At 46.1% G+C, this 18,204-nt stretch overlaps 1 protein-coding gene across 14 annotated transcripts in view; it reads left to right on the top strand.

The window, feature by feature from the left end:
- Window positions 1-18,204, top strand: part of DTNB (dystrobrevin beta) — a 218,174-nt gene that overhangs the window by 134,077 nt on the left and 65,893 nt on the right. For 12 of the 14 annotated variants that reach the window (XM_074820417.1, XM_074820418.1, XM_074820416.1 and 9 more), the window contains 2 exons: window positions 876-963; window positions 16,052-16,137. In XM_074820417.1, coding sequence (XP_074676518.1) covers window positions 876-963; window positions 16,052-16,137 — 174 coding nt within the window. Of the gene's footprint in view, window positions 1-875; window positions 964-16,051; window positions 16,138-18,204 lie in introns of those variants that run through there. The other 2 variants (XR_012622718.1, XR_012622719.1) reach the window with 2 other exon arrangements.

Raw genomic sequence — 18,204 nt, forward strand, 5'->3', positions numbered from 1 at the left:
TAACATGCACAGAGGGGATGATGCTCATGTTAAATGTGAGAAACATCCAGGTGCTGCCTTTCACTTCCTAATCTTGGGGGTCTGTCCCATTTGCTGTCTCTGCTTTTCCTGTTTCAAAATTCCAGGTCCCTTTCTTCTGTCACCTCATGGTGCTGCCGCTGTTGCTGATGAGTATTGGAAATATTTTTTAATACCCCTTTCAGCAACGTTTCCAAGACAGCTACAGCCTGTCGGCGTGAGGCAACGTGAGGCAGCTCTTTCACTGTTTCGCCCTCCGCTAGCTGAGGTGTGAAGGACCAAGTCTCAAATTACCACGTTTTGTGTGTTTGGGTGTTGTAAGGTGGTAGGAAGCCAGGTGTAAGTCAGGCTGATTTACAAAGTACTATTTGTATTTGCGTTGATGTTGATCAGTGACAGAGTCCGTTCTTCTCAGGTCAACGTTCCCCCCCGCTCTTCCTCCTGGCAATCATCCTGACTTTGAGACTTGTCATCTGCTGAGCACAAAGCTCTTCCCCTTCACCATTTGCCCTTTTTTACCTTGAGTAAACCAAAGGGGTTTGTAGAAAAGCTCCTGAGAAGCAAATTACATTTGTTCCTAACGATATGTATTTATGAATTGTTGAAAACAAATTAATTTAATCATTTGCAACTGGAATATGTGAATCCTGGAGAAAATACTACTAGGCAGAAAGTCTTGAGAGCAGTCCCCACTTTGGAAGTGGGATGAGTACGATCTAGATTATTTTCAGCGTGACTCTTCTATTTCCCATCTCTGTCTCTTTGCAATAATACATCCTTTTCTCTGTCATCCCCTGGTATGAATAATATCTAGAGGTGGTGAATACTGACGGGGTGTTTTGGCTTTTCCCCGGCAGCATCCTGGACAGCCCCGGCCGGCTGGACGAGGAGCACAGGCTGATCGCCAGATACGCCGCCCGGCTGGCTGCCGAAGCTGGAAATGCAGTAAGTGAATATTCATCCCTCTTTACTGACCGCGGAATATGGAAGGTGTTTTTCAGAGTCTTAATTAGTAGCTAAATGCTAATAGCTGCGTGAAATTGTCGTTTTTTGTTGATTCAGCTGATGCGAAGGAGCGGTACGCTTTCCTCGTTTTCAGCAGAAATACTGCGCTCTCAGGCAGCGGGGGAAGAGCAGGGAAACGGGAAACGACAACACAAATTATGAGAAATGAGGTCAGAGGAGACAAGAGAATAAGCAGATTAGTCCTACTTAGTCTAGAGAAGAGATAAATATGTAGATACCTGAGGAAAACAAATCATGGAACAAACGTTATGGAATATATTTATTCCAGAGGGAAGGAGCCTGAGAGAGAAGCTAATTTTTGTTTGTAGTCTTTTATAATAGAAGAAACTAAAGGAAACACCCAACCGATTTTAAATTGGTAAAAATAAATACTGCTTGAAGAGAAAATTGCTAGCATGGCAATTAAGAATTTCCTGAAATTCCATAGAATAATTGCAGTCTGGCTGGATGGGAAGATCCCAATCTTTGCTGTTTAATCCGCAAGCGGTGTTTGCAGGAACAATCTCCACCTCAGTGAGCAGCAGTGGATCTCCCCCGCACCGAGGCTGCCGCTTTACGACATCGCCGACGAGTATCTGCTTAGAAGCAGCTTGGCTTAGCTCATACTCAAACCCGGCGGCTCTTTCAGCATGTCCTTTGGCCCCCTGTGCCAGCTTGGAACAGGCCACGCCAACGTCTCTCCCGCACTGCTGCTCGACATGATCGCTCCTGCAAAACCTGTTATTATCCATTTTCAGATATAGCCCTTGTCTTCCATGACCTCCAGCAGAAGCAATGACCTCTCCTAAGCACCTTACCACTGTGGCAGAGTGTGTCCTGCCACATGTTAGCCTGGCTAGAGAAGTGTCCCAACATCAGGGTCCTCATTCCCCTTTTCATTACATATTTGTCGTATAAATAAAGTCCTTTCCAGCCAGGCAGGCTTATGCCTCCTCAAAATTTCCTTCAGTGTGTGTTCAGCCAGTAATCTGACTTTGTTATATGGATGTGACCAGATATTTCCCTTTTCTAAAACTTCGAGAAAAAAGAATTATGCTTTTTAAATGTTTTTAACTGTCAGTTCCCATTAGCTCTGTCAAATGGTATATTTGCATTTCTGGAGTCATTCAGGACTATGTTCGTGTTGAAATATTAAAGCAATACAGCGCAAACTTTCTGGTTTAGATGGAAAAGGAGGGGATTTCGATGTAATCTTCATATAAAATTAAAGTTGTTGAGACAGTAAGTGCTGCATCAGTTTCACTCTGGCAGACGGTGGAAGGATTCTTACTCATGACTTGGCTTTTTGTGGTAGTAACAAAGGAGTATTATGAAAACTAAAGAGGCACAGTATTGGTTCTGAAAGAACCTGATTGTTCAAAAATCTGTAAATCACCTCAACCTGCTTCTGTGTACTTCGTAGTTCTGAAAGAGGTCAAAAATGAAGCAGCTTATTTGGAGGTAAAGAAAGCAGCATTTGGAGTTAACTGAGACTTTTCAAAGACCTGTGATAAATTGCTGCTTTTTTTCCATCCAAATAAGTTACATACAGTGGGGTCGATGTCAAAGTGCTGCCAGGGGTTGAAGCGTGGTGGAGGGGATGCCAGAGTAATAACAGTGTGTTTCCATTGCGACCGAGGCTGAGCAGCAAGGATCTAAAGGTTATTTACTGCGTCCACTGTTTATTCACAGCCCAGAAATACTCATCAGCTAGAATGGATATATTTTTCATATTCTGAAGGGATCCGAGTTTAAAGTGCTCTGCTTCAGAGCAGGTTCTAATTATTTCTTGCCAACAGGAGATCCCCCTTCCCTAGCCAGCACTTGGTGTGACTAATGGCCAAGTTGGCCGTTGCAACTTGGTGGAGGAACATCCCGCTGAGCTCTGGGATGGCGTGTCGTGGCTGCAGGGCTCGCTGTTTGTGGGGAATGGAATAGCTGAGATTTGTCAGCCACAGACTTTTCTTTAATTCTCCTCTTGTAACATTAAAACAAAGAGACAGGAGTAAATTAGAGGTTGGGAAATTCAAAGCCGAAAAAAAAGAGGAACAATTTTTTCTTCCCGTATGGAATTAAAATGGGGAACATCAAATGAAAACCCCAATATAATAAACATCTCAGAGATCCAGTACAAGAAAGATACTCGTTGAGTATATGGTGGCCAGGCTGCCAGCTTTACAGGAACGGTACAGTAGGATGTGCAGGCAAGGGTGTACCTAAAGGAAATAGAGCGCAGCAGCATAAAAATATCACAGCAAAAGAGAAGAACTGCAGAATCCTTGTGGGTTGAAATTCTAAATTCTTAATAATAGAAAAGAAATACAGACCCCCTGATTAGATGGTGGTAGTGATCAGGAAATGTTAAGTGAGATAAGACAAGCTGCGGGTTTAGGACAGGTAATTAACTGTGGGAGATTTCAGCTGCCCACACAGAGACTAAATCAACGCCCTTTCAGATGGGGATGCAGAAACACTTTGGAATGCAATAATTGGTGCTTCTTTGAGCAACTGGTTTGAGAATCCACAAGAAGATGCGCTCCTGGATTTGGGGCTGAGGGGTGCAGCAGGAGGAGTTCGCACGGTGCTGACTGTGCGGGCTGGCCTGCAGCAGTAACCATCACACCCTTCACTTCAACAGCGGGAGAGAGGCGCCAAGTACATCCCGTATGCAGATACTCGTGTTCGAGAAAGGGAACTATGTAAAAATGAAACCACTAGAAAAAATCCTAAAAGGATCAGTCCAAAAAGCAGGAAGCCTGTAAGCTGCCTGGAGGCTGTTAAAAATCCTATATTAGAAGCTCAGGAAATCTGTGTGTCAAAATCCAAGAAGAAAACAAAACCATCCAAAAAACATTTTTCATGGGTCAATGAGCAAGCTAAGGAGGACATCCCAAGGAAAGGATGGCATTGAGGAAAGGGGGAGCTTGCCCAAATGGAGAGAAAAGGAAATCGTATAAACACGGCTGGTTAAATGTTAACAGGAAATTCAGAGATGGGGAAAGAATTTGAAGAGCACCTCTCATGGGATGCTGAAGTCTGTGGTAAAAAGACTCAATACCATCAAAAGCAGGAATCTAGGGAATCAGTGAGACTTTCTGGGGACAAGACGTACAAAAGAGTCGTCAAGAATGAAAAGACGGTAGCAAAGAAGCCTGGTGAGTTGTTTGCATCAGTCTTTACTTTACAGAAGAGGACCCGGGCCTCCTGCTGAAAGCGGGAGTGAGGAGCGTGCCCCGGCGGCGGAGCAGCCCACCCCGGCAAGAGCACAGCCAGGAGAGGCAGGGTCACTGGCTGAGGGACGGGACTTTCTGCCTCTGTTCAGAGCTGGCGAGGCCACATCAGCTGGACCATGTCTGGTTTGGGGCTCCACAGCACAGGAGAGCCATGGACGTCTTGGAGGGAGCCCTGTAGAGACCACTGAGATGGTTGGTTGGTGGCTGGAGGACGTGACGTTCAAGGAGAGGCCGAGAGAGCTGGGTGTGCTGGGGGGGAGGGGGGGGGGGGGGGGGAGAAGAGAAAGTGAAAGCAGATCTTGCTGCTGTCTGCAGCTGCCTGGTGAGCCAGACATGTGGGGACCTCTCGGCCAGCCAAGGGCGACCCACCACAGAACTGCACAGTGAAGGGTCAAGAAGCAACAGAAACAGAGGTTGCAAGAAAGGAAATTCCAACTCTATATCAAGAAAAACTTTTTCACCATGATAATGGTCAAATATTGTTCAAGAGGTTGTCTGGAGAAGAACTGGAATCTTCCTTCTTGGAGACATTTAGAGCTCAGCTAGACAAGTTCTCAAGCAACCTGCTGGGAATTGGCCCTGCTTTGAGCAGTGCACGGACTAGAAACCTCCAGAGGTCCCTTCCCACCTATAGGACAAGAGGGAATGGCCTCAAGCTGCGCCAGGGCAGGGTCAGACTGGCTCTTAGGAAGGATTTCTTTGCAGAAGGGGTTGTTGGGCGTTGGAATGGGCTGCCCAGGGCAGGGGGGGAGTCCCCATCCCTGGAGGGGTTGAAGAGTCGGGTTGACCCAGCGCTGAGGGATCTGGTGGAGTTGGGAACGGTCAGTGTGAGGTTCATGGTTGGACTGGAGGAGCTTCAAGGGCTTTTCCAACCCAGATGATTCCGGGACTCTGATATTTTTCTATGAATCTCGACCTTAATGGAAGTGGAGGATGGAAACAAACTACCATAAAAGAGTTACGGAATATTTATCAATGGAGATTTTAAAACCAAGACAGACCAGTATCTGCTGGGAATACTTGAGAGAGATTGATGTGAACAAAAGTATTTCTTGATGTCTTCTCCAGCCCTACATCTCAATGTAATGTGCTTTATTTTTTAACATGCTCTAACTGCTAGAAATGAAGAGGATCCCAGATACAGCCTGTTCATACTACAACAGCCTAATGCAAAGTTTCTTACTCTTTTCCTTGAAGTGGTTGTCTGTGGTCACTGCTGGAAACTGTTTCCAATGGATCTGACTCGGTCCATCAGTTTCTGCTTTTTCTCAAATTAGATAAAATGTTAGAACTGCCTCTGCAGGCTTGTTACTGTAATAAATGTCACTCGCCATATGAATGCAAATACATTCCATTAACATTTTTAGGGGAAATGCCTTTGCTTGAAGTCTTACTGGGACAAACTAATTTGAGGCAGATCTCAGAGTTAATTCTTGAAATCCAAGTCTGTTTCTTCTTAAAGAAGAAAAATAAATGGGGAGGGAGGAGAAGGGGGGAGAATGCATCATTTGTCACTGGATAGATGTGAGCGGCTCAGCGGTGCGGGGGGGGCGATGACGTGCCACCGCTGCAGTTACGCGCTGCGAGACAGCAGCTTGGTCTGTGTTCGCTCAAACAAGCTCTGACTGGGCTCCTCTTGTTTTCTTCAAGCCAGTCTTCAGAAGACAAAATCCCTTTTATTGAGTTTAAGTTGCTCAGGGCTACGCTTGGCCTGCCAGTTTGGTCACAGTAGAGTGCTGTGCATTAAAATAACTGCGGGTTGGCTCCGCGAGAGCGGTTCGCTAGAAAGCAAAAGAGAGAAAAGCAGAAGGTGACTAGATGAGTAAAGTGAAGAAATTAATGGAAAGCAAGACAAACTTCGTTTAAATCACAACTTTCAAGGTCACAACTTCATCTGTTTGTCTCCCTCTGCTGATGTGTTCAGATTATCAGTCTGAGGTAAGGAATAATCTGGTATTTCCTATCAAGCATCATCTTTTTGATAAAAGCGGGGACTGAAAATGTCCTCCTGCGTCCCCAGCCCCCTCGCCTGCTCTGCCTTACAAAATCCCTTCCACTGACCAATCCGATCCCCTTAAGGGAAGGGGTAATTACATGTATTTTGGGTGAATATATGTATGTACAGCCATATAGATAAAGCAACCCTAGGCCCTCTGTTATGAGTGTCCTACACAACACCTCCCTGTCTCCAAGCCAACACCTCCATCATCTCCTCTCCCACCTGCTCTACCTCAGCTCTTTTATTCCCCGTTTTCTGCCGTTGGCACAGTCCCAGATCCTCCTGAGTTTCTGCCGATACACCTGGGCAGTTGATGGGTGGACAAGCACAGGTCGGGGTCTGGTCTGCCTGCTGCTTCCCGATGACTCCTGATGGTTGAGAGTGACCCACTGTGACCCTCGGCTGGAGCAGAGCTCCACGGGGACCCTGCCCTCCTGGCAGGACTCTGCTGACCTGTGCAGCCTTGCTGCTAGGAAAAGCACGAGCACCTAATAAATACGAGATAATACTCAATTATGGATGAGTGGATAATTAGGTTGAGTTATGTGGATGAGTTACGATAATTAGGTTCTTGCCCACGTTGCTCTTTTTTGAAAGCAGTGTGTGGTTGCTCTTCTTCCCTCAACATTAAGCACTGCTAAAAGCCTATCATCATCTCATCTCGTTAAAGCTACCTACAACCTAAATAATATTTGTAATATTCCTTTCATGTAACTTTTCTTTTAGGCTTTAGGCATTATTTAAATACTTTTTAAATAAAGAACAAGTGAACCAGATTTCCTGTTGTACATCTTTGCGGGATAAATCTGCAGCTTGGTTCTTGGGTCATTTCTTCTTCTCCTGGATACACCAGTTACATGAACTATTTTTGTTATTTGTTTCTTCTTTGTCTGTGGATCATAAAGAACACCGGGATGGGCAGGTGAAGTACTGGTCAGGCTTTCCATGTCACCGTGAGGTCCTTGCACCAAGGAACATGGAATCTGATGCCCATGAGACACAAGCTTTACTGTTCTTTTTACTGTTCTTTGACAGTTTCTTCCAAATCAGGGTGATGGAGGAGTGCAGCAGCTTGCCAAACTGGCTTTTGGGGGCTTGATTAAACACTCATTAAATCCTCTTTTATCACCCAAAAAAGGTATGCTGTAGGTGAGCTCTGGGTGCTTCTTACTACAAATACCAGTCTGACAGGGAGTTGGACTCGATGATCCTTACAGGTCCCTTCAACTTGAGATATTCTATGACTCGATGACTTGAAGTTCCGACATGACTCTCTCTCAAGTTTAATGGCCTATTCATAGGAAAACTAAATTACAGTGCTAGAAGTTTTTACTGTTCCTATGTGATATTAAGGATTATAAGTAGATTTTATGGTCGTCGTCTTATGAATTTTCTTGCTGAGAGAAAATAGGGCTTGCCATTTGGATGATCTCAGAACTGTCGAGGCTTCAGCATTGCTGCTGAGCACCAGGAAAGCAGAAGACAACGGTAGTCATACCTTCAGCTGTGTTGGAGAGTTTGCTTAGCTTTTAAACTTTTTTTAACATTTTAACTTTTGAAACGTTAGTCCTTAGCTCAAAAAGCTTCAGTTTTGGTCTTGCTGCTGTTTGGTATAAAATGAGAGACCTGTGTTACAATTCACTGTCAAAAAGTCTTTTTTCTTCTCAAACTCCACCATGCTTCCAATTCCTTTTACGCTGGATAAACTCTATAGGTTGTTTCTGCAGGGTTCTCTAACATTTTGGGGTTTGGTCATCCTACGTTCTTGTTAGAAAAGGGGGAGCTGGATTCAATAGGGCCAAGACAAGATCTCCACATTGCCTCTATGCCTTAACAGGACTATTCTCTTCCTAAGATATTTATTCCTTACTGAGGAGAAAGGTTACAGAGGGCAAAATAATATAAACTCTGTTCATTTTCTCATGCACGTGCAAAAATGGGATTTGGGGAGGGGTTGTAGTAATTTTGAAGGCCTTACATCTTAAGCTGTTGACTCCCACCAGGTCTTTGCTCTCTGTTTGTGGTAGAAAACCTTTGCAAGAGTTGAGTAGGAAGGGGCTGTGTCCCTGGTGTTCAGTGCTGCTGAGCAGGTAGGAGCTGAACCTGCCAGACTTTGTGAAGAAAGGAATTACAGTAATAAATCTTGGAAGACACAAATCGTTCATACCTGTCCAGTAAGATGGAGTGCAAACATAAGAGTGCTGACTAGTAAATGAATGTTTTGGGTTGGTTTTTTTTCTTTTAAGTGCAGAGGTTTTAAGAACCACCCATAACTCACAGAGAGGACAGGTACCTCTCATCACAGTAAATAGTAGCATGCAAATGCTCTAATGAATTCTGTCTCCCTGGATTTATGAGAAGAAAATCATTTGCCGTCGCAATCCTGTACCATACACCCAAAACTCATCCAAAGGTGATGACAGTAGGAATTTGGTGTTAATAAAATGCTGGGCAGAAATGAGAGCAGCGACTACAGTTAAGTTTCCTTCCGTGTGTTCCAGAGGAGCTCGTTCACTGAAGAAATACGGGCTGTCCTACCAAGCTCCAACCTGAAGCCCAGAATGGTATTTGCACATTTGAATGATACCTCATACTTTATAATTTATATTATTTATCATATTTAGAAGATGCATTTGAAATACATCCACAAGAGGTTATGCGATACCCATATGAATTTAATTTGAAACCCTTAGATCAATAACAGGTCCCACACCATGTCCACCAGCTTCTCGGTCATTCTTCAGAATCCTTTTACCCTGTGTCATAATTCCTCTCACCTGTGAAATCTGATGTTTTCTGAAGAGTGAGGGCATCCTGAGATCACTGCAGAGGATGAACCAGGGTTCATTAAAACCCTGTAAAACAGCCCGCAATCATCTAGGCTTGAGAAAGGTAGCCACAAACTTTTTCAAATCCAGGTGTCCATTGTAAACTCTTTCATTAGGATGCTGTATTTTTATACAGGCTACAGCAAGATACATGGCTGTCACAGAGAAAATAGTTGTATCTCACGGCTAAATTGTAAAGGAACTTGGGGGATTATTGATCAATGATCAATCAAGGAAAGATTAAGGCTACTGATCCTGTGAGCAAAGTAACTGATAAGAAATTTTCAGTTACTTGAATGACTTCCCATTTGTGAGAAGAAGTGAATGCAGGTGCCCAGCACGCTGGATGCTTGGAACTCAGGTGTGGTTTTGTGGGCAGAATGTCAGATTTTGTACAAATGCTGCACAATTGTGCTGTGAAGGACTACCAGGCTCTTGTAGTTGGAGAAAAAAAGTTTAGTTTTAGATAAATGCAATACTTGAGCTACTAGAAAAGCCGCCCCAAAATGCAATGTAAACAAAAAGACTTCTTCCCATCAACAAAAGAACTGAAAAAGAAAAAAAAATTGAGTTCTTGGTTAATCCTACTTCTTTGTTACTGAGAATATGGTGGTCAGTCACTTCATTAGTTTCTATGAGTCTCTAGAGGTTTATAAAGCAATGTGAAGACCAGTAACAAGAATGATAAAAGAAAAAAGGAAGAGTGATAGAGAAAACCTAATCAAAGAGCTTGAGAAGTGGTGGGAGCAGAAAGGTGTCCGGGTGTCAGATTTTTCGGTCTTTAAAGGATAAAGGAAAAAACTCCTTCAGTCAGAACAGAAGAGATGGGAAGTTGTTGATTCAAATAACTGTGTATCTGGTTCACAAGCCTGAAAATAGCAAAGATCTCTAATATCTTTAGATTTGATAGAAATATGAGTTACCAGACAGTCTGAGGGTATTTTGGAGGAAAGATTACTGTTTTTAAAAGGTATGGTGGTGATGATGATGATGACGATGGAGGGGTGAAATGTTCTGAGACCTTCCTATTTACCATACGGCAGGAAGCAACGCTCAGATGTTGTATATTTGAAGTTTCTTCTGTTGTCTCCTCTCATTCCTTTATTCTCTTCATTCTTTCAGTCTTTCCTCATTGTTGTGATTTACAGACCTCTGACCATTCTTCTTCTTCACCCTCTTTCTCCAGTTGACCTGTAGCTTTTTTTAAATTCTCATGCTCAGGCTGGAAGCCGTAGTTCACCTGAGTCAGAGACCAGGGATAAGTCACGCCCTGTAGCACTCAGCAATACCCCGCTTCCAACAACCCCTCCCCAGACCCTGCAGCACCACGACTCGTCTTCAGGTTGTGAACTAAAACTCATTTTCAAACTCATTTTTGCAGAACTGCTGCCTCGTCCATTGGGTGTGTATGTACTTGACGTGTCAAAAGTAAATATGAGAGTTTGCACTTGTCTTAATAGAATGCGACCTGTTTTTTCAAACCGTTTCTCCAGTTTCTCAAATAATTTTGTATTTGAGTATATTTTATATTTTATCTTGTCCTATAAAACAAGAGGAGTTCGCCACAGTCTGCAGATGTAAGAAGTAAATAGTTTATTCCATCATCCATTATATTAATGAAAATATTGAATGGTGCTAAATCCAAGAGAAAAGCTGTAAAACCTCACAAGAAGATGTCAAAAGCATTGCTGAGGTGGAAATGTATTGTGTTAATTGTTTCTCTCCTATACACAGGATTTGATTTTTTCCTATGGAAGGAAAGTAGTTTGTTTTGACATGCTTTGTTCTTAGACACTCCATGTAGACTACTACTTAGCCTATCTTTTAGTCTGGAGAAGAGGAGGCTGAGGGGAGACCTCATGGCCCTCTCCAACTCCCTGAAAGGAGGGTGCAGAGAGGGGGGATGAGTCTCTTGAGCCAAGGAACCAGCGGCAGGACAAGAGGGAATGGCCTCAAGCTGCGCCAGGGCAGGGTCAGACTGGCTCTTAGGAAGGATTTCTTTGCAGAAGGGGTTGTTGGGCGTTGGAATGGGCTGCCCAGGGCAGGGGGGGAGTCCCCATCCCTGGAGGGGTTGAAGAGTCGGGTTGACCCAGCGCTGAGGGATCTGGTGGAGTTGGGAACGGTCAGTGTGAGGTTCATGGTTGGACTGGAGGATCTTCAAGGGCTTTTCCAACCCAGATGATTCTGGGATTCTGTGATATTGACAAGTGGATTTATTTTGTGTTTTTTCCCCAAGAACTCAGGTTAAGCTGACTGATCTATAGTTGTTAGTTCCTTCTTACATTGTTTCTAAGCTTTATGGAGTGTCACCTTATAAACTTAGTGCTTTCAGAGACGAACACAAAAGATCTGAGATTGCTTCAGGTTTATTTAAGAACTCTGATGAATTTCCTCATGCCCTGGCTACTTGAAACATCAGTCTACGTTGTCTTTGGTCTGTTTTCTCTTTTCTAATTGTGAGTTTTTACCCCAAGGCTGTAAATTCCATGTCCTGGGCAGTTAATATTTTTTAACATTAGACCACTGTTGGGGTTTTTTTTTAATAAAACCTAACCCAGTGAGCACAAACCAGAATCCCAGGGCTGCCTCCTGGCCACCGCCACATCTTGCCGTGCTGCCTGTGGCTGAGATGGAGCCCGCTGCCTCCAGGATGCCTCTTTGCTGGGGAATGTGGCACAGGCACTGTGTCTTGCTACCCGTTCCAGGTTAGATATAGCTAGAACTGGTGTCGGGTATTTTCTGGCCAAGTGCAGTAGACACGTACCTCTGCTGTATTTTCAGCAGGCTCATCACTGTCTCAGGTGGTTCTTTGATACACTTCTGAACATGCAAGAGTTTAGACACCTCTCCCCTCCTGAGTCCACGTTGTAGTAGAGATTTGGTGAGAGATAAGTGCTATTTCTTGATAGCTGAGTGTACAGTAAACACTTAGACTTTCTGGATAGCAGTCCTTAAAAACTTCTAGTGCCCACATCTATAATATTGAGCGCTCTCGCCCTCCAGAACAGGGTGACTGCGTACAAACCACCTGCTGCAGAGAGTTCTCAGCTTCATGTAAATCCCACACCATGCTGAGAATTGCTTGAGAGAGCTAGTTAGTCTGGGCTAAAAATAAGCCAGGGGCCATACTAAATATCTAACAATATGGGTGATCAAACACCAGTGCTTCTGCCTGGTGCTTTTTATTCCACCAGCGTAGGCATCCCCTTTGCAAACCTTCAGGGTGAGCATCAGGTACCTTTTAAGTTTAAGAAGCTGGAAGGTTTAGATGTTGGTGGAGAACCAGCAGCCTGAATTTTTTTTCTGAGCTTGTTTAGCCTTGAGAGGGCTTGGGGGGGTTGTTTTTGTGTATTAATATATGATTGTGGCAAGTAAAATGATGGAGCGAGACTCTCTTCAGTGGTGCCCTGTGAAAGGAGAAGAGGCAATGGGTACCAGCTCACTTCCATTTCAACAGAAGAAAAAACTTTCTTATGGTGCAAGTGCTCAAACACTGGAACAGGTCAGTCCAGCAGGTTGTGGAGTCCTTGTCCTTGGAGGCGTTCAGAACCCAGCTGGACAGTGTCCTGAGCAACCTGCTGTAGCTGACGTTGCTTTGAGCAGGGGTTTTGGATTAGACCATCTCAAAAGGTCCTTTCCAACCACAACGACTCTGTGGTTCTGAGCTGTTAAAAAATTAAATGGACTCTTGGAAGCAATAGAACATTAAATTATCATACAAAATAGCCACTAAACCGTTTCCAAAAGACCTCTTGACTAGTGACGTTTGAAAGTGAGCAGCATAAGGGATGTGTCTCCTCTAAGTTCCCTGCAGTGTTGTCTTTGTTCCTGAGGACTGGAGAACTTTAGGTCATGAGGGTGATTTCAGGCTTTGAACAGGATTTCTGAAGAAAGGGGTTAAGGACAAGATTGTGTTTTTATAGACTCTTTGCAGCAGAACAAAGGTTCATGTGCTTTGGATGGAGCCCCAGAGCCTCAGCAAGCTCCTGAGGCTGCAGGTGAAACACGTCACCCCCACTCATCCTCGTAGCTGATGGCACCAGGATGCAGGGACAGACCATGGCTTTGTGACACGCTGGTTTGGGGGACCAGTTGGTCCCATCAGTGCTATCTACACCGAGATTGTTCAGGTCACCCCAAGATTGCTGCTTCCTGCACTGGACACCTACCCCAAACATCGAGATGAGATGAGATGAGATGAGATGAGATGAGATGAGATGAGATGAGATGAGATGAGATGAGATGAGATGAGATGAGATGAGATGAGATGAGATGAGATGAGATGAGAGATGATGGATGAGAGCTGAGAGCTGGGGTTTTGCCCAGCTGTATCGGCAGGTCCATCCCAGCTCTTCCCCGACACCAGCCCTGTTCCTCGGGGTGAGAGCAGAGCCCACCCTGCACCAGCAGGTCCTCCCACTGCCTGGGGGAAGAGGGGTTTTTTCTGACCCTGGTGCAGTGAACTTCGGTACTTCAGTTTCTGGGTTGATTTATTTTTATTTTTCACACTGATCATTTTAACTGCCAAGCTGTTTTGTTTCTTCTTGCCTGGGATGTTCCTTACCAAGCAGTTTTTACATGGGCAACTTGTACATCATTAGGAGACTCCTAAAGTGGCCATCAGATCACCCAGGAGGACACAGAAGACACACTTGTAGGCACATCATTCAAGCAAGGCTCGTTTGCCACATGCCAACCCACTCACCGTGTGGGTTTTGCCCAAAGAAGAGCAGTGCTGTCCTCACTTCAAGCCTGACTCCAGTCAGGGTTGGCTCTAGATACCCACAGCAAAACAGAACTGAAAGCCCAGCGGTGTCTGTCCTCTTCATCCCGGATCTGTCACTCCCCTCCCCTGTCTCCAGGAGCACTGGTGGATACCAAGCTCATCCCTCCAACTTCGGTTTTTCTACCCAGATAGTTTCCGAAAATGATTGTGAAAGTGTCTTCTCAAACCAGGATCCCCATCTGAGGTCCTTCTGAAAACGTTGTGGTAAAAATCTGTGCAACCTTGAGATCAGATGAAACCAAAAAGGTTGCACAGAAGACACCCCATTTCTCAAGTGCACGGTGAGGGGCAGAGGTACCATGGCCTTCATCATCTGCGCTGCCAATATGAACACCCCCTCTCTGCACGGGACCCAAAGACAGCCAGAATAAGGAAATCTAATTTGGGCACTGGAGCATCTCTGCTGTGGGGAGAGGCTGAGGGAGCTGGGACTGCTCAGCCTAGAGCAGGGAAGGTTCAGAGATGAATCCATGTCTGTAAATACCCAGAGGAAGGGAATGAAGAGGGAGCCCGGCTCTGCCAGTGGTGCCAAGGGACAGGACCAGAGGCCACGGGCACCAACTGGCCCCTGGGAGGGTCCCTCTGAACATCAGGAAACACTTCCCTGTGTGAAGGTACCCGAGCACTGGCCCAGGTTGCTCAGAGAAGTTGTGGAGTCTCCAACCTTGGAGATACTCAGAAGCCGTCTGGACACGATCCTGAGCAACCGGCCCTGGGTGGCCCTGCTTGAGCAGATGACCTCCAGAGGTCCCTTCCAACCTCAACCATTCTGTGGTTCTGTAATGACCTGGTGTTAGAAGCAGACCCTACATACCATCCTCAGGCATTTCTTAGCCAGGGAGACCTGTCCATGATAAAAGATGTCTCCCCAGCTCCAAGCAGACAACTTCTCGTGTCTGATGGCCAGAAGGATAGTTCTGAGTTGTACCAGATCTCCTAAGCAGCATCTTGGGATTCCACTGGAAAAATGCACTCAACCAGTACAAGACCTTGTAGTATTTTCTCTCTCTCTTCTTGGTCCATGTAAGTGGCTTCTCCACCATCCAGCCCAGCTGCCAGCAGGTTCTCCCACAAACTACAGATTGTTGTTTAATTGCCCAGGGCTTTCCTCAGCAGTGGTGATGGCTGCCAGTGAGCAGGGCCAAACACAAGGGTCACAAAGGTCAGGACTCGCCTGGAAAATGCATTTATTCAGCAACGTCCCTTCACATGATGCTTTGGAGAAGAATTAGATTTTTCAGAGGCAGTGACCATGTGTAAATGTAATGTCTGTGGATGATCTTGCTTGTTTCCATGGACAGTGTTTTCTGGCCTTCAGCGTCCCAAGCAGCAGGGAGTGGAGTTCAGCAGCTCCACCAAGCTACATCAAGCTTCTACTGTGCAGACAGACTGTCTGGAGGTCCCACATAACACTGCATGAGACAGGGGGTCCTGATTCACATTTATTTAACATCAAATTACCACAGCCAAAGGCACCAAAAGACTTAATTTAACCCCAGCGTCACTGCCAAGGTGATAAATTGGAAAACGGGGAGAATTGGGACCTACAGAAAGCACGAGAAATTGGTATCAGTTTTCTGCAGAACCTGTTTGAAGACCTTGCTGTAGAGATGTTTCTGTCAAACTGTTTCTAAGCATTAATGAAACTGTACAGTGCCAGAGCATTATAACCAGGAAATGGAGAACATGAGTGTCAGCAGTGTGTTGTGACGTTTGGCAGAGGTGTAGGTAACCAGCACTCGAAGTTATTCTGACTTTTCCTCACTAGCTGACATGGGAAGGTCAATGGTTCACTGGAAGACTGTGTGATAAAAGGTATAACTGCATCTTTTCCCAGGGCAGCCTGCCAGTGCTTTAGGAACAGATAGGTATGGTGTATTTTTTCCTGAAGGTCTTTAAAAAAAATGGCAAATAAAATTCTTCAGACAGGTAGTGAGGATGATGAGCCAGGTCACCCTTTCAGCAGCTGCTCAGCCTGAGATCAGACCGAGTCAGCCACAAAACCCCATCCCGATGCGCCCCCGTAGTCCTCCTCAGCACAGCTATTTTCACAGTTCTGCAGCCTGGGCTGTAACTACCCTACCACGGCTTTCAGGAAACACGGGGCTGGATCCAAGCTGTGTTGTATGTGGTAACAGGTAATGAATATTTTGCTAATTTTTCTCTGTTCCTCTTCCACCAGCCTCGCCCACCAACAGACCTGGGTTTCAGCTTTGATGCCAATAAACAACAGAGACAGCTGATAGCAGAGCTGGAAAACAAAAACAGGTAAAAATCAAGCTTTGATCAGTATTGTTTCAGGAACAACATTTGAGAAGAGCCTTCAGTCCTTGTTCTTTGTTGTTTTTAACCTTCTGTATTATATTAACCAGATTGTTTTCCTAGATCTTTTGTTGAAAGGTGTAGCTGCCTCATTAACCAATTAGCTCAGTGCGGATGCAGCTGCGGTGCCCTTGTTCCCCTGGGAGCAGGTTGATCTTCTTCACTGATCTTCTTAAAATCATCTTAACTGACTCTGAGCGTCAGGAGCAGCATTGCTCTCTCGCATTGCTGTCTGCAAAGGCACAGAGTTCTCACAGCAGGGTGAGCTGCTCAGGGGCAGCAGGAGAATAAATCAGCTGCGATGCAGGGGAGCGAGCAGGTTGGAAGGCCGGGGTGGGTAAATCCAGCTGGAGAGGAATGAGTGTTCTTTTTCCTTTTGCTGGAAGACCAAAAAAGTCTGAAGAAACTGGGAGGCCCGAAAGAAATAGGAGATGGGCTGTAGGAGATGGTTTTCTTCTTCTGGACATGACCCAGCAACGTGCGCTGGCAGCCCAGAAAGCCACCCGTGTGCTGGGCTGCACCCAGAGCAGTGTGGGCAGCAGGGCGAGGGGGGGATTCTCCCCCTCTGCTCCGCTCTGGTGAGACCCCCCTGCAGTGCTGGGTCCAGCTCTGGGGGCACCAACAGCAGAAGGACACGGACCTGCTCGAGCGGGGCCAGAGGAGGCCACGAAGATGCTCGGGGGGCTGGAGCACCCCCCCTGTGAGGACAGGCTGAGAGAGTTGGGGGGGTTCAGCTGGAGAAGAGAAGGCTCCGGGGAGACCTTAGAGCGGCCTCCCAGGACTGAAAGGGGCTACAGGAAAGGGGGGAGGGACTCTTGATCAGGGGGGAGGGATAGGACAAGGGGGAATGGTTTTAAACTGAAAGAGGGAAGATCTAGCTTAGATGTAAGGCAGAAATTCTTCCCTGTGAGGGGGGTGAGGCCCTGGCACAGGTTGCCCAGAGAAGCTGTGGCTGCCCCCTCCCTGGCAGGGTTCAAGGCCAGGTTGGACGGGGCTTTGGGCAACCTGGGCTAGTGGAAGGTGGCCCTGCCCAGGGCCTTTAATGTCCCTTCCCACCCAAACTGTTCTGTGATTTGATGATTCTTCTTGCTCCAGAAGGACTGTTAAGAAGAGATCGCTCTGTTTTTATCATAATATATCATATTTGCCTTCACCTGCTTCTTCAGCACCTGTATTTTGAGTTCATGTTTCTCTGACTAAGAGAAACAAAGAGGGTGCTGCTCTAAAGAGCAAACCATTGAGCAGTTGCAAGCCCCGTGTGCTGTACGGCGCCAGCAGCCCCTGGGTTACCCACGGAACCTCTCCGTGTGCCCGGTGACGTGCTCCCCTCGTAGCCACGCTCGGGTCTCCCTGAACTCCAGCAGCACCTCACTGGCGTGTGTGAGCCGCCTGCACAGCCCCTTGCCACGGCACCCGCAGCACACCAGGGAAAAATACTTCTTAAAGTTAGTTTGGAGGAGAACCAGTTCCTGGAGAGCACAGGAGCAGCTCGATCCTTGCACCATCAGAGCTTCAGTGCGCTACCAAGAGACCTTGCAGGTATTTGAAATTATTCATCGAGATCGGAGATAAGGGAGATCTCAATCAGTGCTGGTATGAAGCCTTGCAAGGAGAGCTGCTCAGCAGTTTTAAAAAAGCAGGGGGGAAGAATTAGAGATTATAATCTGCACTCTGAGAAAGATTTCATTTCCATTTCAATAAGTGGGTCCTTGGCCGTCAGTGCTGCGTTCCCTCACCTCCAGCTAGGCAGAACGCAGCAGCCTTAATTGTGCTGCTGGCTGATCGCCTTCCCTTCGTGAGGCCTCGCCTTTGTCTCTGTTACCAGGAGCTTTCCTTGTTCCTCCTGCCAGGAGCCCTTGGAAAGGTGAGTGGGAAGCGAAGCGGTGCTGGCACGGCTGCGATGCCGGCAGTGCTGCTTCGGAGCCCTCCCTGCAGCGTGTAGATCATGCTGGAAGTGGAACTTTCTTCCTCTTAGAACAGTCTCTGAGCCCATTCTGCACCCAAGGTTTTGGA

Source organism: Strix aluco, chromosome 3, assembly GCF_031877795.1.
Source record: "Strix aluco isolate bStrAlu1 chromosome 3, bStrAlu1.hap1, whole genome shotgun sequence".
Lineage (NCBI taxonomy): Eukaryota > Metazoa > Chordata > Aves > Strigiformes > Strigidae > Strix > Strix aluco.